Consider the following 22,339-nt stretch of genomic DNA (forward strand, 5'->3'; position numbering starts at 1 on the left):
AAACTAAAATAATAAAATTAGTTACTTTCTGCTATCAATCTTATTGAGAGGGTGCCAATGTACTTTTTGTTCCAATTGCAGCTGCCATTAATGAAACATTATGTTGGTCAGAGAGTAATACATAGTTGTTTATCATTTAAATGTCTGTGTTGTTCTTAATCAAATCGACAAATAATTTTTTTAGCAAACTAAACTGGATTATATTAAGATTCTAAAATAGTAAATAAGCTTAATTGTTTCAGATGACTTATTTGAAGTTGCAGAGCTATTCAGATGAAGGATGCCATGCACACCTCTTTTCCCCAAACATATTAACCCAATATTCTCAGCCTAAAATACCTACTATTTTGCCAAATGTCAGACAAACAAAACACAAATATGTCTAATTTTAATTCATAGAATGCTCTCTCTGTTAAGCTGAGTGTGGAAGTGCAAGTCAGCAGTACACAAATGTATCTGTGAAGGACACTTCCCATAGACAACTTTGTATATGAGTCAAAGCACTGCTAAGTGCAACATCAGTTCAAAGAGCTTTTCTATGGGCAAATGTTTTGCAAAATATATGAGAGAGAATGCGTGCAGGGTGCCAAGTTGGTCTTTATTGATTGAACATCCGCATCCTTTCAATCCTTGAGTTTTGCTCCAGTTCAGCCTACCATGTTGCCTTTGACATAATGTATTTTTCCCTTCCATAATGTATGTGTTAGGTTTTTACATGAAAGTAGAAAATCATGGTAGCTTTAAAGCTGTGAGAGGGAGATAAGCAGGAACAAAGTCCTGCCTTAACAGTACACAAAGGTTTATTCAAATCCAGCTCCCTTCCTGCTGCCTGCGCTATCATTGTGTTAATTGTCAGCCACAGTGCTCAGCAACAGCGACTCTGAGTCTGGGCCTTTTACAGAAGCAACAGGGGTCAAACGGTTGTATAGTACCCACCCTGTTGCCATCTTTATTGCTACCATATTCTCATTACACCTCATTGATGAAGAGCTGCCACAGGGAATTCCAATCCTATACCGAACTGATGGCAGGCTCTTCAACCTTAACAGGTTTAAGGCCAAGAGCAAAATCAGGAACACCACCATCTTGGAGCTTCAGTATGCGGAGGACAACGCCATCGTAGCACACTCCGCATAAGACCTCCGGGGCATCCTGAATGCCTTTGCCAAGGCATACAGGGTCCTGGGTCTAGACTTAAACAACAAGAAGATCCAGGTCCTCCTTCAACCTCCACCTAATCAGCCACCAACTCAGCCCACCATAAAAGTGGACAACGTCGTCCTTGAAAATGTTGAACACTTCCCTTACCTTGGCTACCTCCTCTCCTCAAAAGCTGACATTGACTCTGAAATCAACCATTGCCTGAACTGTGCCAGTGGTGCATACGCCAGACTCAGTAACAGAGTCTTTGAAGACAGAGACCTAAAGGCCCAAACAAAACTCTTGGTATACAAAGCTGTGGTCCTCCCCACCCTCCTGTATGGGTGTGAATCATGGAACACCTACAGCAGGCACCTGAGAGCCCTGAAACAACATCATCAAAGACACTTAAGGAAGATTCTGAGGATCAACTGGGAGGACAGTTGTACCAACATCAATGGACTGGCCATGTTATTCACATGTCAAACACTCGTCTCCCCAAACAGATCCTATACTTCCAATTCAAGCAAGGTCCCGGTGGTCCAAAAAAATGCTTCAAGGACAATATAAAGATCAGCCTAAAGAAGTTCAAAATTCCAGTTAACAAGTGGGAGCAGATCATTTTGGACAGACGTTGCTGGAAGACAACTGTGCAGGAAGGAGCTTTGCGCAATGAAATGGAACTCCGCCACGTCGCAAAGACAAAGCGACAGCACGGCAAGGAAAAAGAGAAAAATGCTCCTCTCCACCTCCACTTTCCCCTGCCCACACTCCACCAAAATATATGGATCACATATTGGCCTGTAAAGCCATCTAAAGACCCACTAGAAGACGACCCTACGGAGAGGACAGTCAAACTCGTTTCGAGTGACTGCCGATGACGATGATGTGTTAAAGGTCCCATGGCATGAAAATTTCACTTCATTAACTAACATTAATAGGAGTTTCCCTAGCCTGCCTATGGTCCCCCAGTGGCTAGAAAAACCCATGAGAAAGAGAGAGACATCATGGCTTGCAAACGAGCGAAGCATGGCAGTTGGTCAAGGCCACACCCCCACCCTCCACCTTGCCCCCCCTCTCTCCTCCTCAGTAGCATTTAAAGCTACAGACACAGAAATGGCACACCCTAAGGAAAGGTCATTGTGGGACTGGCTCGTAGTGGCTGTAATTCTGCACAAAGGCTGAATTTCGGGAAAGAGACTTCAGATACAGTATTAGGGGACCACTGAGGCCCAGGGGCGTCGGACTGGGGGTAAAACCGATACTGATTACCAGGGCCCAAGGGGAGAGAGGGCCCTTGAAAAGTCTGTAATATAATTTTATTTCACCTGGATATTTTCATTTCCTAATTAAATTTCATAATGCATGTCAGATGAAATGTAAAGTTAATGTATTGGCTGAATAACTTGGTTGATTGACTGACTACATTTTGTATACAGAAAAAGACTAAGGTCTCACCCATCCCTTGCTAATGCGCCAAATGGTTTAGTCCATCTGGAAGCTTGAGCGTCTGGTGGAGTGCAAACTTCTGCTGTAGAAATGTCTTTCTCAAAGAAAGTCAAATCATGCTACCAAAAAAGAAAAGAAAGACAAGAGAAGGAGAGAAAACTAAATGAGGGGAAACAATTGGTAACTGACTTCTTTTCAAAGAAAGGTGAGGACAAACTAAAAAATGAAATCCACGGTGCTAAATTGCTTGAATATCTCCGTGACTGTTAGTGCTAAAAACAAACTGAGACAACCCATATAAAGAGAGAACATACACTTTCAAATGATAATTTGGTTATACATGTAATCTGAGGTAAAGGCTAAATAAATAAACTACACTAGCAATGCTGTTTGCATATAACACACCATTGTAATAGCCTAATTTAAAACATGTTTAATTTTAAATGAATAGGCTATAATGTCTATAATTAGCAATATGTTGAGGAACATGGGGGCCCATCAGGACTGCCTATGCATAGGGCCCAGGGTCTGGGGCTACGCCCATGCTGAGGCCTATATAAAAGCATCCAAAAAGCAGCATGTCATAGGACCTTTTAATATAATAACGCTTACATGTGATGCAATCAATTTTGAACATGTCCAAGGCTTATCAATGAGATTCATATTAAGCACAGCATATAAGATGCACTTATTGTTGGGGTCAGAGGGAAAGAGAAGAACATGAAAAGGCAACAAAGTATTTTGTTTCCACTGCTTTCATTTTTATGGCATTTTTGCTACCACTTTGTTTCTCTCTCATTATATAATGCATTCTCTATTTGAGCAATGGGGTATTTCTTGTACCACCTTGTACTTTATTCATTTCGATGTATATCTCTGTCATGATGGGCTATTAAGGAAAGCATCTGTCAGCTGTGCAGCAGGAGCACATTTCCGTTCCAGGTGACAATCATGGTTTCAAATGATACCAGTTTTTGTTCTGGATGTTTTTTCTTTTTTTCTTTTCTTCTGTCTTCTCTCTTTTCTCATTTTCTCTTTCTTTCTTTCTCCATCAATTCACTTTGACTTTGGTTCAGGCTGTGTCGCCACGGTTGAGGGATTCCTCACAAAAGCAAAAAGCACAGAGTGACAATGAATTAAATTCACACTTTCTCTTTCTCCTTTTCACTGTCTCTCTCTCTTCTAGTCATTTATTCTGCTTACCTAGGCAAATGATGTACCTATATGATGTCGCTACAGTAGAAGAAGCAGCGAAGGTGAAATTGCCCTCTGCAGGCTCACCCCTCTACCTTAGTAGTACTAGGGCTGCCATAATGATTATTCTAATTCTGAATTAATCATTATTGTTAACTAATTAATAAATCATTTAGTTTATACAATTAACAATTCTGGGAAAGTCAAAAATGTCAAGAGCTCAAGGCAATGTTTTTAAATTGCAGTTCAAACCCAAAGATATTCAGTTTGCTGTCATATAAAAAGAGAGAAACCACATTAAGGCTGGGACCAGTCAATTTGAAGCATTTTTTTGGTACACACTTTACTTGGTAAGTGATTGTTAAAATGACTTTTCTGTTAATGGACTTAGAAATTGACCATAAATAATAAAATGACCACACAGTTAACCAAACTCCACTCTTAATACAGTGTAGCCTTATATTTGTTGTTTTGTTTCTTTCCCCAGGGAGTTTGGGAGATGGAAAGTGAACAACTTGGCAGTGGAAAGGAGAGATTTCTTGGCGTCTTCGTTACCTCTGACTCCTGAGTTCATCAGGAACATTCGACTGCTGGGCCGCAGGCCCACCACCCAGATGATCACTGACAATCTGATCAGGAAGTATGGGACTCACTTCCTGTTGTCAGCTACACTGGGAGGTAAACAAAGATACTGTTAAGCTTAAACGGATATACACTCTAAAAACAATTATAGTGGCTCAACTTAAAAAAATGAAGGTAACAATTTGCATGGACTTTTTTAAGTAGTTCCAACTCAGCCATTATTGAGTAAATTCCGTGATTCTTTTATAGTCAGACTAACTCAATTATTTAAGTACAATCAACATGACTAACAAGCTTAATTAAAGTAAATCTACTTAAATTTCATGAAAATGTTTAGGCTATATAAAGTTGTCAAATTACCCAATTTAGGCTATTTTAACTTATTTGTTTTACTTCCATTCTATTCAGAAATGTCCATGCAAATTGTTACCTTAACTTTGTGTTAGTAACTTAATTCACTTTAGCCAGAATAAAATACACACAGCAATTCCTTTTTTATGATCAGACCTTTTATTGTAAAAGCAAAGTAAACTTAAAAAACTATATTATTATAGTACTATTTTATAACTTATAAACTAAATAAACATGCCTACTTAGACAAAAAATAAATAAATAAATTCACACCCAAATCAGTTTTAACAGGGAATGGTATGGAAAGCTATCCTGGTTAACACCAGACCCTTCTCAGCTGTAACTGAGAGTGGGTCTGGGAAAGGTTCATTGACAGTTCATTTCCAAAGGGGCGTCATCAACGGACGCCACTCAAATGCCTCTGGGCGCATTGGATAGTCCTTCAACCAATGTGCGTGCGTCCTTGAGAACTGTAACTCGTATAACTTATGTTGTCAGTTAATTATAGCATTGACCGGTATAAAATCGGCATATGTCAGACTGACCTGCCGGTCCCTGGTCTTAGTGGAGCACGGCTTCGGTAGCCGTCATGTTGAATGTAAACAAAAAGCTGCTTGCCATCGCTGCGCTATCCTCATTGCGTAAAGCCCGCCTCAACGGTTGTGATTGGTGTTAAGCCCGCCTCAGCGGTTGTGATTGGTGCCTCAATTTTGAGGACATTGGAAATGGGTTTGAATGGGCTCTTCGCCAGACTGACCTGCAGAGCAAATCTCAAATTTGACGGAAGTTCGTCAGGGTTTACCCAGGCTAATGGAAAGCATTTCCCTTACCCTTCACTTGTTTCGGCTGTGTAAGTCTCCTAAGAACTATGTTCAAGCTCCTTTTGTGGCTGCCAGCTGATGCTCTCTCCATCAATACCGGACCAATTAAAGATATTCTTTTTCCCATCAGTCTGGCACACACACACACACACACACACACACACACACACACACACACACACACACACACACACACACACACACACACACACACGGGGCAATAGGGCCCATGTTGAAAAATACCAAAGTTCCCCTTTAATCAAAATTAAAAGTGTGTTTGGGAGCTTCTAAGTCAAATACTTGCAGGCTTTTACAAGGAAGTTGCCCTTAAAAAAAGGAACATGCTCAAATTATTAATGAATGTAAATTTTGGAGGACCAATCCCCTGAATCCAGTGCTTCATTCTCTGTGCATGTGCGTGTTAAAGAATACAATAAAAAAAAACACCATGCACCATGTGAAAAGGAATACATAAATTAAATGTTGCTGGTGTTGGAAAAAAACATATTAAACAGCTACATGTATTCTCCATGGCGAATATAGAGGCATGTTTCAAAGGGACTTTGTAAATAGTGTCTGATACATATTAACACTTCCAAAAAACTGGCAAGAACACTAAGCATTGTAAGTAGGTGTGCCTAAAGAAGTGCCAACTGTCAACAGTGCAAGTGCTGTTTCTTACACAACAAAACTTTACAAACATAACAGTGCAACATATCCTGTTGAATTTGAGGACAGTTTAATTCTTCACATTTTTAGCACAGCAGTTACTTTTTAAAGACATTACCTTCGGACTGGCTTTCAGTCCATCCAGCTCAAGGAATATCTTTTGAAATACCTCAAAAGTATTTTTCAGTTCAATTGGGTAGCTGAGGTTGAGTCCGTATATCAGCCACATTAGCAAGGCACAGGCTCTGGGTATGACCAGGTCTCGCAGGACTTCTGTTCCCTCAATGAAGATCCTCGCACTGGTTGGATCAGACATGGTGGCACCTCTGGATATGACAATCTTCATCACTTCATTGACAATATCCCCAGCATCCTGGCATAAGTAGGTCAGAATCAATGTCAGTGTTTTAGTCATCATACTTAAAATCAAGAGTAACACAAAGTACAGTGTGTCTGAACTTAAGTGTCTGATTTACCTACCAACTGCTCTTTGAAGAGATCCTTCTCCTTTTCTCTGAGATACACCATTAAGCCACGGACAGCAACCTCTCTCCTTTTTTCCACAGACTCTAATAAGAAAAATATGCTAAACTGTTCTTCTATGAATTTGGGTTTTTAATAATTACATCACTAGGAAAAAAGACCAAAGAATGAGGTTTATAAGACTTAGACTGTACAAATTACCAGTCTGTATTGTTTTGAATTAAAATCAAATAATGAACTGATTAGTTAAAAACAAAAACCCTTATAAATATTAAATCTGTTGGCCATGTATAAGTCTGAGATCTGTCCTTCTTGGTGTTTCAAATTTGCAAATTTTACAAATCCAATTCATTTTAAAACTAAGAAATCTGCTTGCAAAAAACTGTACAGAAATGTGCTTTGGTCTTACTTCATGCTTTTTCACAATGCAAACATTAATGGCAGTTCATTGCCACATAACATCATTAAGATACCACTGCAAACAAAAGATACAAAAGACTGCTCTGAAGCATGGTGATCTTAAGACACTAGCTAGCTAAAAGTATGCTAACTCAACAGTCGGTGAATTAGATTAGGACAAGCAACAACTTCAATTTTAGTGTATGAAAACCAATTCTGTATGTTGATACAGTTAGTATGTGTTGCAAATAAAACAAAGACTTCTACTTCTTAAAAAAAAGTTATCAACGTACTAAAACATGTATTTGTAACAAATTCATTATTTTATGCTGTAAAAGCTCATGATTTTAAGCTTTACTTACTGATCCCATGAATGATTTTTTAGAGTGTAGGTAGATTACATTGTTTTGATATCTTTATGGTAACTAATTGAACCCTTGGAATAAATTGGCCAAACAGACTCCACCAGTATTTAGTTTGTTCACAAAACCATGCACCCTTTAATTTTTTGCATTCTAGCGCACCATACAGTACAGGCCAAAAGTTTGGACACACTTTCTCATTCAATGCGTTTCCTTTTTATTTTCATGACTATTTACATTGTAGATTCTCACTGAAGTCATCAATGCTATGAATGAACACGTGGAATTATGTACTTAACAAAAAAGTGTGAAATAACTGAAAACATGTCTTATATTTTAGATTGTTCAAAGTAGCCACCCTTTGCTTTTTTTATTAATAAGGGAAAAAACTTCTACTAATTAACCCTGACAAAGCACACCTGTGAAGTGAAAACCATTTCAGGTGACTACCTCATGAAGCTCATTGAGAGAACACTAAGGGTTTGCAGCGCTATCAAAAAAAGCAAAGTGTGGCTACTTTGAGGAATCTAAAATATAAGACATGTTTTCAGTTATTTCACATTTTTTTGTTAAGTACATAATTCCATATGTGTTCATTCATAGTTTTGATGCCTTCAGTGAGAATCTACAATGTTAATAGTCATGAAAATAAAGAAACACATTGAATGAGAAGGTGTGTCCAAACTTTTGGCCTGTACTGCATATGAAATTAAAGCACGTTAAAAAATCAGCGTGATCACTGAAACAATGGGTCCTTGATTTCAGGCAGACATAGACAAAATCTTCTCATTGTTAGTGAGCAACCCTACATTTTCCTGGATGAAATTGATGTAGTTGCTATCATCTGTTTGATAATTGAGAGTAATTGTTGAAAACTGTCCTGACTTGATTGAAAATGACAACCCTGCGAAAATGGCTAGAAAGATGATGATCAAGCTAACTGAATACAGCAAGTATGCAAACAAGTTTGAAGACACAGAAATTAAGGAGAAGTAGTGTTGGTTTTCAGTATAGAGCGTATTAGCCTAAGTATTACGATGTTGCAGTATGAGGAAAAATGTGCTTTTAGGAATTACTTCCCTCCCAGATGATATACAGTAGGCTTTAGTAAAGTATACAAGTTGTGTTGATAAAAGCTTTTAGAGTTTGCTCCACCAGGCGTTGCATATGGAAAACAGATGGACATGGCACAATAACTCAGTCACAGTAACTGAATAACACATCACAGCAAAATAATATGCCACTGGCAGCACAGATATCGCTCTTCAGAGATATATTTTATAAATACATGTAAAAGCCTGTGTACTGTAAACCCGCCACTCCCCGTCACAGTCACCCCATTTTTGGTTTTCTGCAGTGTGATGAATGGACGAGCATTAATGGTCCTCTGAGTGAAGAAAAAAAGAAGGGAAAAAAAAAAAACCCGAGAGAGGTCCAGACAAGTCTTGCAAAGCCGATTTGCTTTTACAGAGCAACACTTGTCAATTATTTTAGACCTTACTCCTGGCTTAGAAAAGGTCACTGTTGTGAGTGGCTGCATATAATGCAAGCCTATCAGCTGCCTGAGCTGATGCAGCCCCTCACTCTGGCTCCCATCCAGCACTTAGTGGTATGAAGAGAGGAGAATGAGGAGTTTGACTTGGCTTTTTGCCAGAGATATGCCTCTGTGGTTCTGAATGAATTGCCTCTGTGTTGAGAAACATATGGACTTAATGAAATTAATAAATAGATTGTGGTATTAAGAGGGTGCCCTTCAGCAGCTGAGGAAGAAAAGGCAGTGGGCAGAAAATGGCCCTGAAGCATTAACACTGCATTATGATGAGGAATATGATGTGCAGTGTCTTGGGGACTCTCAAGAAAAGAGTGTGCTGCACCGTGGCCCCTATACTTATGAAGTGCTGATTGCTATGATCCGCGGCTACTGATACAGGATGATGTGGCTTATCCTAATTGTGGTCAAGTGTCTTTGTACTTCAGAGGCTCCTGTATGGCTGCTCCTGGGTTTCTCCTGGAGCAGAGCCGGGGCAGGTTTTAAAAGTGTGAAATTGTAGATTATTTGGAATATATAAAAAAAAAAAAAAAGTATCGTGAACCACCATGAAAAGAGTGGCAAACGCCTGACACTCAAACCTCATTTACAGAAAATCAGTAAAAAGGCCTGACATACAGTAGTTGGCACGCTTTTTGATTTACAAGTGATTTGCTAGAAGTGCAGCACATTAACACATCAGCAATGAGTGCATAGCACAAAAGATCAGGACAAACACCAAAAATCACTTAAACACTTAAGATTATTAACTCTTTGATTTTCTGTCAGAGTAGCGCACCTCAGCCTTCGAGAAGCCCTTAATAGTAATAGATAATGTGCACACCCTATGCCTTAAAAAAATAAAACTAGCATTTTGTTTTTAAATGTTATGTTTCTGTGCAGGAGAAGAGGCCTTAACGCTGTTTGTGGACAAGAGGAAACTGAGTAAGAAAGCAGAGGTGAGCGATTACTCGGGTAACTCCTCCACTGTGACTCTGGAAGCTCTGCACCAGCTGGCTGCCTCCTATTTCATAGACAGGGAGAGCACCCTGCGCAAGCTGCACCACATCCAGATCGCCTCCACTGCCATCAAGGTAATGCCTTTGTTTCTCTATTGTTGATTTCTTTGGGCACATTCACAGACTAATGCATTGATTATTAAAGAGTCAATTGTCTTTAAACTTCCATCAGCCTAAGATGGTAAAAAGCTAAAAGGCTGGTAGTCTTTGTGGATTACGGTCTCTCGTCCTTCTTTGGCAACCTTTTGTTGCTTTTGTTCCTACATTATCTTCTCTCATATTTGTACAAAACTAAAATGTCTGACAATGTTTTCCTGTGTTTCCATACTCATTTTCAAATGATGCTATGTAGATAATACCAATCCAAACTGAGATAATTTACTTTCTGAAAATCAGAATTAAAACACCTAGACTTGACCAATTAAAAAAAAAATTCTATAGCTACGGGGGGGTAAGTATTTTCTTCAGCAGCAGAGAGCAAGTGCTTTATTCTAAAAACCTAGGAATCACAAACATAAGAGCTTGTGCTCCTGTTTCTCTTTTATCCTTTGTTATTACGAAGCAGACTGGCTTTGATTGTAAAGATGAGCATGCACTAAATCTCAGTACATGATTGGTGGGTTGAAGGATTTACTTCTCACTGCCAACTGGAGCTGCTAACATGGGAAGCTGCCCAGAGAAGCTTCTTATGATACTCTTCTTTAAAAGTAGAGCAAAGCACAATTACCATAGCTGGAAGTGATACCATATGATATTCTGTCCTAAACTAACTATATCAGAAAGATTCCAATAAATGATGCCTTTGGCATTGTCAAATTAGTAAATAGCTGAGTATGGAGAACAACTATGGTACAGTAAATTAGTGTTTCACTGCAGTCCACCAGGAATTATATGGACATAATGACACAATCGAATCGAAGATTCAAAATTTAAGAGACCATTTTTGTTGTTGTCTCTGATGACAAAATAGCAATGTAATTCAATAAATAAACAATACATATGTTATATGCAATGTAAATATAAAAGCTCAAAATCTTCTCAAATAACAACAAAGAATGCTAAGACATGCAAGAAGTGTCAATAAGATAAATAGTATAGGACTACTAAACAAATAAATTAAGTCTTTAGTAAGTTTAAAATTATGCAAACTCTGTGTGTACCTATTCATCTCTACGGTGCACACACTGTGAAACAATCACAGATTCCAAGGTCTTTCTCCAAGTTTCAATTTGTCTGCGCCTTCCTTCATTTGCAAAGTAAAAAATATTTCCTTGTTATAATACAATTAAAAAAACGGTGATGAAAATACAGTGGACAATGATGGTTTTTATCAGCCTGCTTGTGATGAGATGTGAACTTCGGCCTCCGTGAACACATCCGGTCTGGAGGAAACTCCGTGATGAACACATATGGTGAGGGGAAGATAAATGAATCTTGTGAAACACAGCGTCCGGACAGGTTTCTGCCTCCGGTTGTCACCTTCAGGCAGCATGGGGTTAATGAGGATACATAGCAGATGATGACCCTCCTTTCTGCCTTTTTCATTCCACGGAACACAGCGGCAGTCTGCTTTTAAAGTGTGGCTTTCTCTGCTGTAGCAGAACATGAATCAGACTCCCTGTACTTATATCAAAGCTCTGTCCTCTCGCTACATTATGTTCAGCGAGGGTTCTTTGCAGCCAAGGTGGGCGCATCAGAAGTGCAGAGGCAGATGCTTTTGTCTGTTTCATTCCTTGGGAATTAGTTTTTCTTTTCTGTAGCTACAGAGGGGAAGAGAAGAAGAGAGAGTGTGCTTTCATGCTCTAAAGGCAGTCGTCTGGCGTAACTGACAGGTAGGAAGTGGAAAGAGGAGAGATTCACCTCCGTCACTGGTAGAAAGTGAGTCAAAGGAGCGACGCATTCCTCCACGCTCGTGCATCATTTCCACAGGGCGTTGACCCACGCAGCAGTGGAACAGATAACTAAGCACTCCTCTGCATGAATTTGAACTCCAACAAATTGAAGAATGAATGAGAAATTGTTGGTGAGGCAAAGACTCCCCCCCCCCCGCCCCACCTTTTGACTCCATGCAAAGAGGAAATAGAAGCACATTTTGGAGGAAAGGCATGTTACTGTTGTGGTGTGCTGGGGATTGGCTTTGGTAATCTGAGCTCTCTTGAAGAAGTCACGGCGGTGTCTGTGATCAGGTTGGCTTGTTTGTACAATGAGTATTAACTACAGTTGTTCAAGAGCGTCTGGGATCATTTTTGTTACCAATTGAGAATTTCACAGACTGAATCGATGACGATATCCCCACTCAGGCCATATTTGCCAGTGTGTGCACACCGTGATGAGCAAGGTGACACACTTGAACGAGGACACAGCAGGAATCTCTGGTTTCATATTTTCATTTCGTGGGCAGCCTCTCGATTGTATTGTGTTCGCATTATGGTAGAGAAATAGCCTACAGCGATTGTTGTTTGGACTATCACGGAGTATATAGACAGCTGACTTCCTCATGTACTCTATGATCACACTCAAACCAAACTTTATTTTAACACTATTTGAAACTGCCACAGCAATACATTTCAGACAGAAAAGCAAAAAACGTAAGCTCCCACATATGACTAATAAACTAATACAATTTAAGACTTAAAACTTCTAGTAATTATCACCATTTCCTGACCAGCACCAAACAGAAGACAGTCAAACTTTGTGGCTAGCTGGTGAATACATTTTAAGATCTACAGCAAGATAGATTTCTCAGGAGCTGGTGGAGACCAAACCAGAGCTAAAAGGAGCACAAGTTAGTTGTAATTCAAAAAACATTTGCTACATGTGGCAATGATTGAAACTTTCTTCTTCCTGTGTTTGTCTTGCTCCCACTCTTCTGTTTGAATGAGTCAGTGCAATATTTTGTATGCACTTTAGCACCTGGACTAAAAGTTTACATGTCATAATAATGAAAATATACAAAGGAAAGGTGCAAATCTTTCACAAAGCTCCTGGTTTTACTTCGTTCCCAGAACGATGTACCAAGATACAGGTGGCCAATAATGTCCTATTAAGTTTTTTTAATATACCACAATGTATCTACAGTGAATAGCAGCTGCTATGCAAAGCGGAAATTGAATGCTCTGCTCATCATTCAATGTTTTGCCATATGGCATATCATATGGCATATCAAATAATTCCTTATAAGGATTGAATGTGCATGTGGTCTGAAACCCAGGGTTGTATCTCATTTCCTCACATTCATATCAGCATTAAAATCCCTCATGAGGGAAACAAGGGATTTATAATGTGATATGAATATTATTGATGAGGAATTGCTCTCAAATTATCTTCATTTTACTTTTCTCATTCACACAGCATATTTATTCTTCCTCTCACAAACGCCTTTCTTCTGGATTCTGCTTTTGATTAAAGAGCCATGTACTGAGTTTTCACTTTCCTGCAGCACTGGCCTCATATGAGTTCCCAAGCCCTTCAGCCCTCCATGATTGTGTTACTGATCGACTGACCCTCATTGTCTCGCCTCATCCATCTGTCACTTTACACCAACTGTCCTCTGACAAGCCTGACCAGGACAAATCGCTGAACAAAATATGGTGTCCCGCAACCACAAAGAGAGAAAAATGAGAATCAGTTAGATGCTCTCCACCGTGTCAGAGCAACAAAAAGGAGAGCGCTAAAATAAGATCTCTTCTTGCAAATGAAGTGAAAAAGGAGGTGCACGAGGAGCTGATTTGTGGCATAGGTCAATCGGAATGTCTTCAATCAGTCTCTAGATAAAAAAAGAAACGTGTAGCATTCTTGCAGATAAATGAGTGCAGTAAAGCCATCTTATAGCAATTTAGAGGAATCTAAATGAGCTTACCCCAGTTTTCCGTTTCTTTCCCATTCTCAAGTACAATCGATTATGTAGAAACTACTTCCTTTGAAGAGAACAGAGAACGCAATTTATGGCATGTTTCTTTAAAATGGAGGCTGTCGAGGATTTATAAATTAGCTTTTTATTTGTTGTTGCTCAGGTGACAGAGACCCGCACAGGTCCTCTTGGATGCAGTAACTATGACAACCTTGACTCTGTTAGCTCCGTGCTGGTTCAGAGCCCTGAAAATAAAGTCCAGCTGCAAGGTTTGTCTGAATTTTACCACTTTATTGTGATTGTCATTATCTGTTTTAGAGATTCAACAATATCCTGAATGTGCAGTAACAGTTCGGCATACAAACATTTAGATTTATAGATTGTATTAAGTAAGTTATTAGCTCAGCCAGCAATATATCGCTACTGCACTTTCACTGTCCCTCCCCAAGTTCACAGTTTGATGATGGTACTAAACCTAACTTGGTTTTATAGGCTTGCAGGTGATCCTTCCAGACTACTTGAGAGAAAGCTTTGTGCAGGCTGCTCTCAGCTACATAGCCTGTAATGGAGAGGGTGATTTTGTCTGCAAGGAAAACGAATGTTGGTGCCATTGTGACCCCAAGTTCCCAGAGTGCAACTGTCCCTATATGGACATCCAAGCCATGGAGGAGAGCCTGGAGAGGATCACAGAGACATGGGGGTTGCTGTATAAAGAGTTTGAGGAATCGGGTAAGAAATCCCTCTAGAAAAGAATGGATTTTTTCTTCCTTTCACGATGCATGCCTCATCCAAAAATGTAGGAAAATCTAACTTTTAGAATATAAATCATTCATATGAGAGGGGGTGAGCTCTGAGTGAGGTTCCTATGTGTATGTTCCTCCCTGTTTTATGATGTATAGGTGAGCTATAATAGCTAGGTTGTGAATCCTAGGTCCTGGAACACTATCTTCATAAAGGAAATTAACAGTGCAACAGGGCCAAATGAAAAAGAAAATCAACAGCTTTCGCTCAGGTAGTTTACAATATGTCTAGAGCAGATTGATCAGCTATAAAAGCTTTATTATTGCCTGTCCAGCTTTTCATATCACCGGGGAAACAGAGTTTGAGCTAAAGCTTTTAACATAATGTTTGGGTATTTTTGCTGTGCTCGGTCACCCTGCATGGTGATTATTACTCAGGTGAAATCAAAATGGCTGTCTTTTTTACACTCCTTAGATTTGGCTGAAATATCCCTAAGTGCAATTACTTTCAAAGTTTATGTTTTAATAGCTGGGTGGGAAGTAAGGGCATGAGCGTGCCCAGAATGCAAACGTGCCCAAGTATCATAAATGTGTCCTTCAGTGAGAGATATCACAGCTTTCTAGCTGGCTGCTTTATCTACAGACAAAGATGCCAGGAAGTGGTCTAACCACTGAAAAACACAGCGATCAAGAAGAGACTCCTCCTGAGTACCAATGCTTTTGTTAACCTTGGACCAAATGGTGACAAAACATAACAGACATAACAGAATCAGAAATCCAAAACCGTTACTTATTGTTTTAGGGAGGACTTTCAGTACTGTAGCTCATTCTTCCCTTCAGAATAGCTTCAGTTGCATTCAAACTTTACACATAGTTCATTTTTAATTTAGCAGATGATAAAGAAATGATGAATGGGACAAAATGGGACAAAAGTCATCATATTTTTGACTCAATTAAAATATCGAAAAAAACAAGATTTTAAACAACATGAAGGAGCTTCACCTTTAAGGAAATAAACATGATGGTCATTCTAACAATACAGATCGCAGTAGTGATTCTGCAGAGATTCTATATTTTGCATTTTTAAACAATAAATATAGCTGAAATAATTATGACCCATAGGCAAAGCTTACCCTCTATAAAACATGACCATCTTGCTTTCCGCTTCAAGTGGACCCTCTCATGTCTTTTATCATCTTTATTATCTTTATCTTTATTCCGGGTGCTTTTGGTTTCCTTTTTGCTTTACTGAACATAATGAAACATGTTTGAGCTGACTTTTCAAAGCACCACCTGCCAGATGCTGTGTCTCAATTCAAGGTACTCCAAAATGTACTGTACATTTCTAGCCTGAGTAGAATAGGCTGCCAAGGTCTGTCAAATGTTAAAGGCTCCTGCAAATGCAACTAATACAGCCATCTTTCACCTAAAGCTGAACACAACTGGTGCATCCTCTGCGTTTCATAGCATCCCACAATCCAATGTGTACTGGTCAATTGTTTAATGGGGCGTTGAGGTGATACCTGTCGAGTCGTAAAGTCAGAAAATATCACATTGGCACATTGTATTTACGAGGTATTTTGGGTGGTCATCATTGACTGGTAAATATATTATATGAAAGCAGGACGTTTATAATGGAGGCCACGCATGAAATTACAATGTGATTTTATTAGCAACCAAGACATGTTGTAAACACAGAACAGAAAAAAATCCAATTAAGGCCACGTAGATATATTTACTGTTAACATGGTACACTATTTGCCAGTTGTCCATTATGTTGCAGTAAAATGTTACAACTCATACTGTATAATATGATATCAATGGACCAACATTTGTCATGGTAATATTTAATGTTGCATGCATTAAAGAGGATAGCGTATTCTCACAATCCTCTTGGAAATAACCGTGGCAGTGTGCTGTATTGCTGTATCGATGATGAAATGTGAAATGATAAGATGTCCCCATGTATGTGTCTTTTCTGTGGTTACAGATGAATTCAAGGTATTCTTTGCGAGGCTGCCCCAGAACCTTTTCCTGAACGTGTCAAGCATCCAACACTTGTGGTCGATGGACAACTTGTTCCAGTTGCGATATGAGCAGCTGGAGAACAGCATGCGGGTCCTCTCCAAACGAGCCCAGAGAGTGATCTTCAAGCTCTTCAGTCTCAGTAAAAGATGTCACCGACAGCCCCAAGTCCGCCTACCAAGAGAACGGTGAGCCCAACTGCTGAAACACACATCTCATGTGTATGTTAACTATGTATGTTTGATAATTTTTGGACATTCAATTCAATTGGTCAAAGCTTTTATCTGTTTTAACTTTGATCCTGAGTTAATCTGCAGCCAACATTTTTATATTAAATCTGTCCTTTCTTTTATTGTAATTCTCTTTTTGTATATCCTCTCCTTTCTGTTTTATGTATACCCCCATGAGGTTGCTGGCATTTTTTGCCCAAATCTGCAGTACATCGAGATAACAACCTGTGATTCTCCCTATAGACTAATCATGTCGGCATGTCGGTGGGAGTAAACAAGCTGCCATTGCTGTGGTGGCATTGCACATGGCTTTTGCCAAGACATTGGGTACATCCTGCTAAATGCTGAAATGCAATGAAATACCATTAAACAAGCCAGAAATCTACTGTAAAAAAACAAACTTTTCAACCAAATGCAGTTCATTTTTTATAGACACGTGTATTCATCTTGCAGATCACCGTAAATGACCTTACCTGGCTCCCTTTGCTTTTATCAGCTGCTCCAAACTTCAACTTCAGAAATCCACAAGCCTTCGCTCCATTAAATCTTTATTGGGCTTCATGAAATCTTCATGAAATCTTCATCTCATTTCACTGGATTTTATCATCATGAAATCCCTTTAAAACCACATTCTCTGCATTGGTTTCATGGCCGCAAAGAAGAAAATTCCACTTTTACAATTGTATTGTTCATATGTTGTTCAGGGGTCAGTTTAGGGAACTAAAACTATTTGGTTAATTAGGTTAATACTGCCCTCAAGGAAACCGTAAACTGAAAGAAAATCAGTTTTCCAAAAAAAAAAAGTTGGACATTTTATACAACCTACGTTCCATTTGGATCTCCTCCGTGACTTTTTCAATGTTATTACAACATCAGGTGACTTCAGCCTTTGCTGCTCAGAGAGGACAGTCATTTTTATTATGCCAGCAAGATGTCACTTGTCGGTAAAACAAATACACATAGGCCAATTTAAGTGTATGACCAATGCTGGCGAGGACAGTTTTCGAATATAAGACTGATGTTTTAAGTCTGGATAAAATTCACGTTCACTCAGGCTACCTTCCTCTGTCAGAGGGGCTGATTGCCGAAGTGATGAATCCAACCATTACTGTCAGTCACAGTGCTCGGATCGACTGAGCTTCCAAAGTAATGGTGGCGATGCTAGAGAGCACAACACATAAATCAACCGGCAGATTAATCTATACTGTACGCTCTATTCAATGTCCAGTCTCTCTCTCGATTTCTTTTCCTATTCCTTCTTTACTCTGTCTCATTCCTAATCTGTGTCGTCCTCTCCACCACATTGCCCAAACACACATTAATCACTGATCTGTGCAGCTGATATTCCCACCCACTTGCCAGGAAAAGGAGTGGCAGCGTCATCGGCCTCATCCAGTCAGTGTTTATCTACATTATTACCGCCGCATCTACTATGAAGCTTTCCCTTTCTTTCCTCTCGTCAGAGAAGTCTCCATACTCAGTGGAAAGAGATTGAGAATTCGATGTTTGTCAGTTTTGCCTGAGAGAGAAACGCAAGCTCTTGAAAAAACCCTCACTCTCTCTTTAACATACTGTTTGAGGCACTTGAGATAGATGAGAGATATGTGATTGATTTTGCTTCCTGGGGGCTACTTTTTCTCTGTGCTGACAATTATGAGCGAATAAGCCAGTCGGAGCAGCAGTCAGCTTGGCTTTTATTAGCCGGGTAATGATAAGACTGCACAGCATACTTTGTGCTCAGACTTTAGCCATTAGGCATAATGATGCACATTGTCATTCAAGAGATGTTTTCTGTACTTCTGCTTTAATCAGCTTAGTAAATGCCTTTCTTGTGCGTAGGCTTCTCCCAAAAAGGGTGCTGGATTTTTTTCATGTATGTAAAGTTCTTGAATGCTTCACTGGAGGAGTAATTTCATCTTTGTTTGACGACTAATAGAGTGCAATTAAGATTTGACTCTAAAAATGTTGAAAAGCTTTTTAATTAACTTGTCAAGGGATTCAGTAGATCAGACCATATTCATCTTTGCGACCTCACGCTGTTTCAATAATATGGATTTGTGTAAAGGAAAAATGGCAAGAAGGCCTGATTATTGCATATCATGACACTGGCCTTTTCTTCCTTTACCTTCTTCATATTTATTGCTTTTGCTTTCTTTCTTTCTTGCTTTAGTTTTGATTGAATTATTGACTGGTTTGCCTCTGTTGTTGTAAAGTACCTTTCTGGCTTCTAGTCACTCTTATTGTGGCATTGCCGTCACTGCTGAAAAGAAAATGTTTAAATCGAAAATCAAATCCAATCGTGACACCCCTAGTTTATACCCCATTTTGGTTTGTGGTTGCTTGTTTTGGTATTTTAGACCACATTGTGTTTCCATTGTGTTTGTGGCTACTGTTTGGGGGACAGACTCAGCAGACAATGCCCAAAGCCAGGTCCAGACAATGACAATGACAATGCACAAAGTCAGGAATTTTTTTTTTTCACCATTTGGAGTTGAATAACTTGAAAGAGCCCTGACCTCAACCCCATCCAATACCGTTAGGATGAACTGGAACGCCAAATATGAGCCAGGCTTTATCGCCCTACATCAGAATTGGACCTCACTGATGTTGTTGTGGCTAAATGAGAGCAAATCCTTGCAGCCTGGTCCCAAAATCTTATAGAAAGCCTGAAACCAGAAAAGTGGAGGCTGTTCTAGCAGCAGATTAATGCCAATGGATTGAGAAGGACATCAAATATCACATTTGGGTGTAATCCAAAAAATGTCCGCATCATTTTAGCCAAGTTTTGTACATTACTTCAAGCAAAGCTCTATAGTTTAAACTACATATTGGTCTTCTGTCATGGAATCCAATATTTTTTAATTATAAAGTCCACCAATCTCCAGAAGTCCCTTAATCCTTTCTACATCCTTGAGATTTGCCTTTATTAAAAAAATATTATCGGTAGAAACAGAGGAATCAAGGACTCTGATGAAGATGTAACCTTACATCGAAACGTTAGTCACCGTTATGCACCTTAAAAAATAAAAATAAACTATAAAGTAAGACATCTGTGTTGCACTGGCGATTCTTTTTTACTCTCCAGAGCTTCAGTGTCCTTTGAATCAATGCCTGAGAGTAGTTTTTATTGGGTTTAAAAAAAAAAAAAAAAAAAAAAAAAAACTATTTGTCTGATTTCATTTTCAGTTTTGGAAGCTTCTTATAAAAGCGGCACAGAAGTTTGAAGACACTGATTTACAGCAGTGGTTTGGACTAAGAGTTGCAGGGAGCAGGAAGGCTGTACATAGTCACACCAGGGAACTAACAGTACAGCTGCAGCCTTGTCTTGATGACTGCTTTGCTCTGCTAAAGCTGTCGGAGGTGAAATGCCTTGCCCACAGGTAGCGCATGATGAAAAGGAAGAGCCCTTTCGGATCATTTCCCATGACCGCTTTTTCCATTAGGGGGTTTTAATATGCAAATCAGTGATTTTAACGCACACTTGCTTCCGACTGCCAAGCACACAATACGGTTGGGATACAGAGGAAGGATGCCCCAAATGTAATCCAGCAAACATTTTCAGATTAGCATAAAGTTTACCGCAATACACCCTCATCCAAGAAAATGGTTTTATTTTTTGTTTTCTGAAAGGAAAGCCAGCGGTATGTACTATGCATTCATTCTCTTCAGCAAGCAAAGAAGATGAGAGGCATTAAAGGATCACAGTCAAGAAAGTGCTACAGACGGGAATCAAACTCCGGCCCACATTGGGAATTTATATGTATGTCTGAGAGTCAGTCACCCTACGGCTACAGCGCACTTCTAATATTTATGTCAAAAACTAATCAAAGACAACTTTCTCCTTCTCTACTGTATCTCACTTCAAAGTAGCTTCCTATTCAAACAACGATGTTTATGCTCAATATTCTTCAGCGGGACCTTTATGATGCATGTCTGACACAGCCTGACTTAATAACAAGGAAGTATTTCTTCCATACAATATTGAGATCATTACCCTGCTGGGAATATCCAACTAAAAAAGGTGGACTGTGGATTCACTTTGCTAAGCCAGAAATTTGTAGCTGTGACATTAGAATACAACTCTAAACCTTTTGATGCTGATAAATGCTAGACGGAATGGAGGAGGGATCTACGTAATTTGGCTGAAAAGTGATTTGGATGTCTATGTTGTTAGCAGTGTTGCGTAGACCTTTTTCATTGTGCATGCTGAATCACTGAAATAGCTTACTTGGACACTTGATGGAATTGAGCCATTGTTAGGGTTATTAATTTCAGCTGTGCTTTTTCTACTATGACAAGTCAAAATGTCTGCTGTGAAAAAAAGTCTATTGTGTAGTCCAAAGTATGCATTGCTATATAATGATTGAAAAGCTGTTGAAATAATAATGTAACTCAAAAAAACTCTTTCACTGAGGTATTTTGACCTCAACTAAACCATGCTTACTTGAATCCCCTCAGGCCCGTCCACACGCCTTACATTATGCTGATTATGCTTTCAATTTTTTAATGAGCAAGCTGTCTCTACACCCAGACAGGTGTCCTGGACCTTATAAAGCAGCTACCTTTAACACCAGCTCATCCTATGAACCACTTTCAATAACCACTCCCTCTCCCTCTCTCTCTCGCTCTCTCTCTCTCTCTCCTCCTTCTGTTTTACTGCATTCCCTGGTGCAGGCCTCAGTCCTACTGGCTGAGTCATTTGCAGTCCCTCCTGTATTGCTCAGAGAATAACCAGCTTGGTGCATTCTCTGAGGAGCTCCAAAGCTGCAGCTGCCGATACGAACACAGCCCCTGTCAGCTGCCTCCGCCCTGCTCTGTTGGGGAAGGCTCGGCCTGCGCAGCATGTGCACCAGACAACCGCACCCGCTGTGGGAGCTGCAACCCTGGCTTCGTGCTGACGCAGGGGGCCTGCAGGTCCATGGTGGCGGACTCTACGGAGAACTACCTGGGATTTGAGACGGACCTCCAGGATTTGGAGCTGGGCTACCTACTGCAGAGAGCTGACCGCAGGCTAGAGGTATTTTTTTTCTTTTAGCCTTTTATTCAATCAGGTCAACCTGACTGAGAGCTGAGCTGTCTTTCATAGCAATATCCTGGGCAGGATAAACTCACCTATGGGATCCACTCAGCATTACAATGTCTTGGCCTTCTGGCTACTGAGAAACTTCATAGTTTCCTCATGTTTTTTCTTGTATTTGTTGAAACACATTTTAGATGTCCTGTACATCTGAGGATGCTTGTGGTTAATTGATGTTTTAATTAAAATAGAGAACAATATTATACACAATCAATTCAGATTTTTTAGGGATTTGATCTGTAGACAATGATATATGAAATTAGACTTACTTTTTACTTTTCTTTACATTCCTTAATATTACATACAGGCATTGTTTGACAAAACATTGTTTGACTAAAACAGTGTTACATACAATAAAACCAGTGTCAGATGCCTGAACTTAATACTACTTTATATAAATAAAAATAGGTGAGCTCATTA

General features: G+C 39.5%; 1 protein-coding gene across 1 annotated transcript in view; it reads left to right on the forward strand.

Annotated features, from left to right (window-relative positions):
- LOC114561897 (BMP/retinoic acid-inducible neural-specific protein 3) overlaps positions 1-22,339 on the forward strand; it is a 35,087-nt gene that overhangs the window by 11,344 nt on the left and 1,404 nt on the right. The window contains exons 2-7 of the mRNA XM_028588051.1: positions 4,271-4,461; positions 9,882-10,072; positions 14,011-14,116; positions 14,340-14,576; positions 16,578-16,800; positions 21,517-21,859. Of these exons, the coding sequence (XP_028443852.1) occupies positions 4,271-4,461; positions 9,882-10,072; positions 14,011-14,116; positions 14,340-14,576; positions 16,578-16,800; positions 21,517-21,859 (1,291 nt within the window). The remainder of the gene's footprint in view (positions 1-4,270; positions 4,462-9,881; positions 10,073-14,010; positions 14,117-14,339; positions 14,577-16,577; positions 16,801-21,516; positions 21,860-22,339) is intronic.

This window comes from Perca flavescens, chromosome 9 (assembly GCF_004354835.1).
Source record: "Perca flavescens isolate YP-PL-M2 chromosome 9, PFLA_1.0, whole genome shotgun sequence".
Classification (NCBI taxonomy): Eukaryota; Metazoa; Chordata; class Actinopteri; order Perciformes; family Percidae; genus Perca; species Perca flavescens.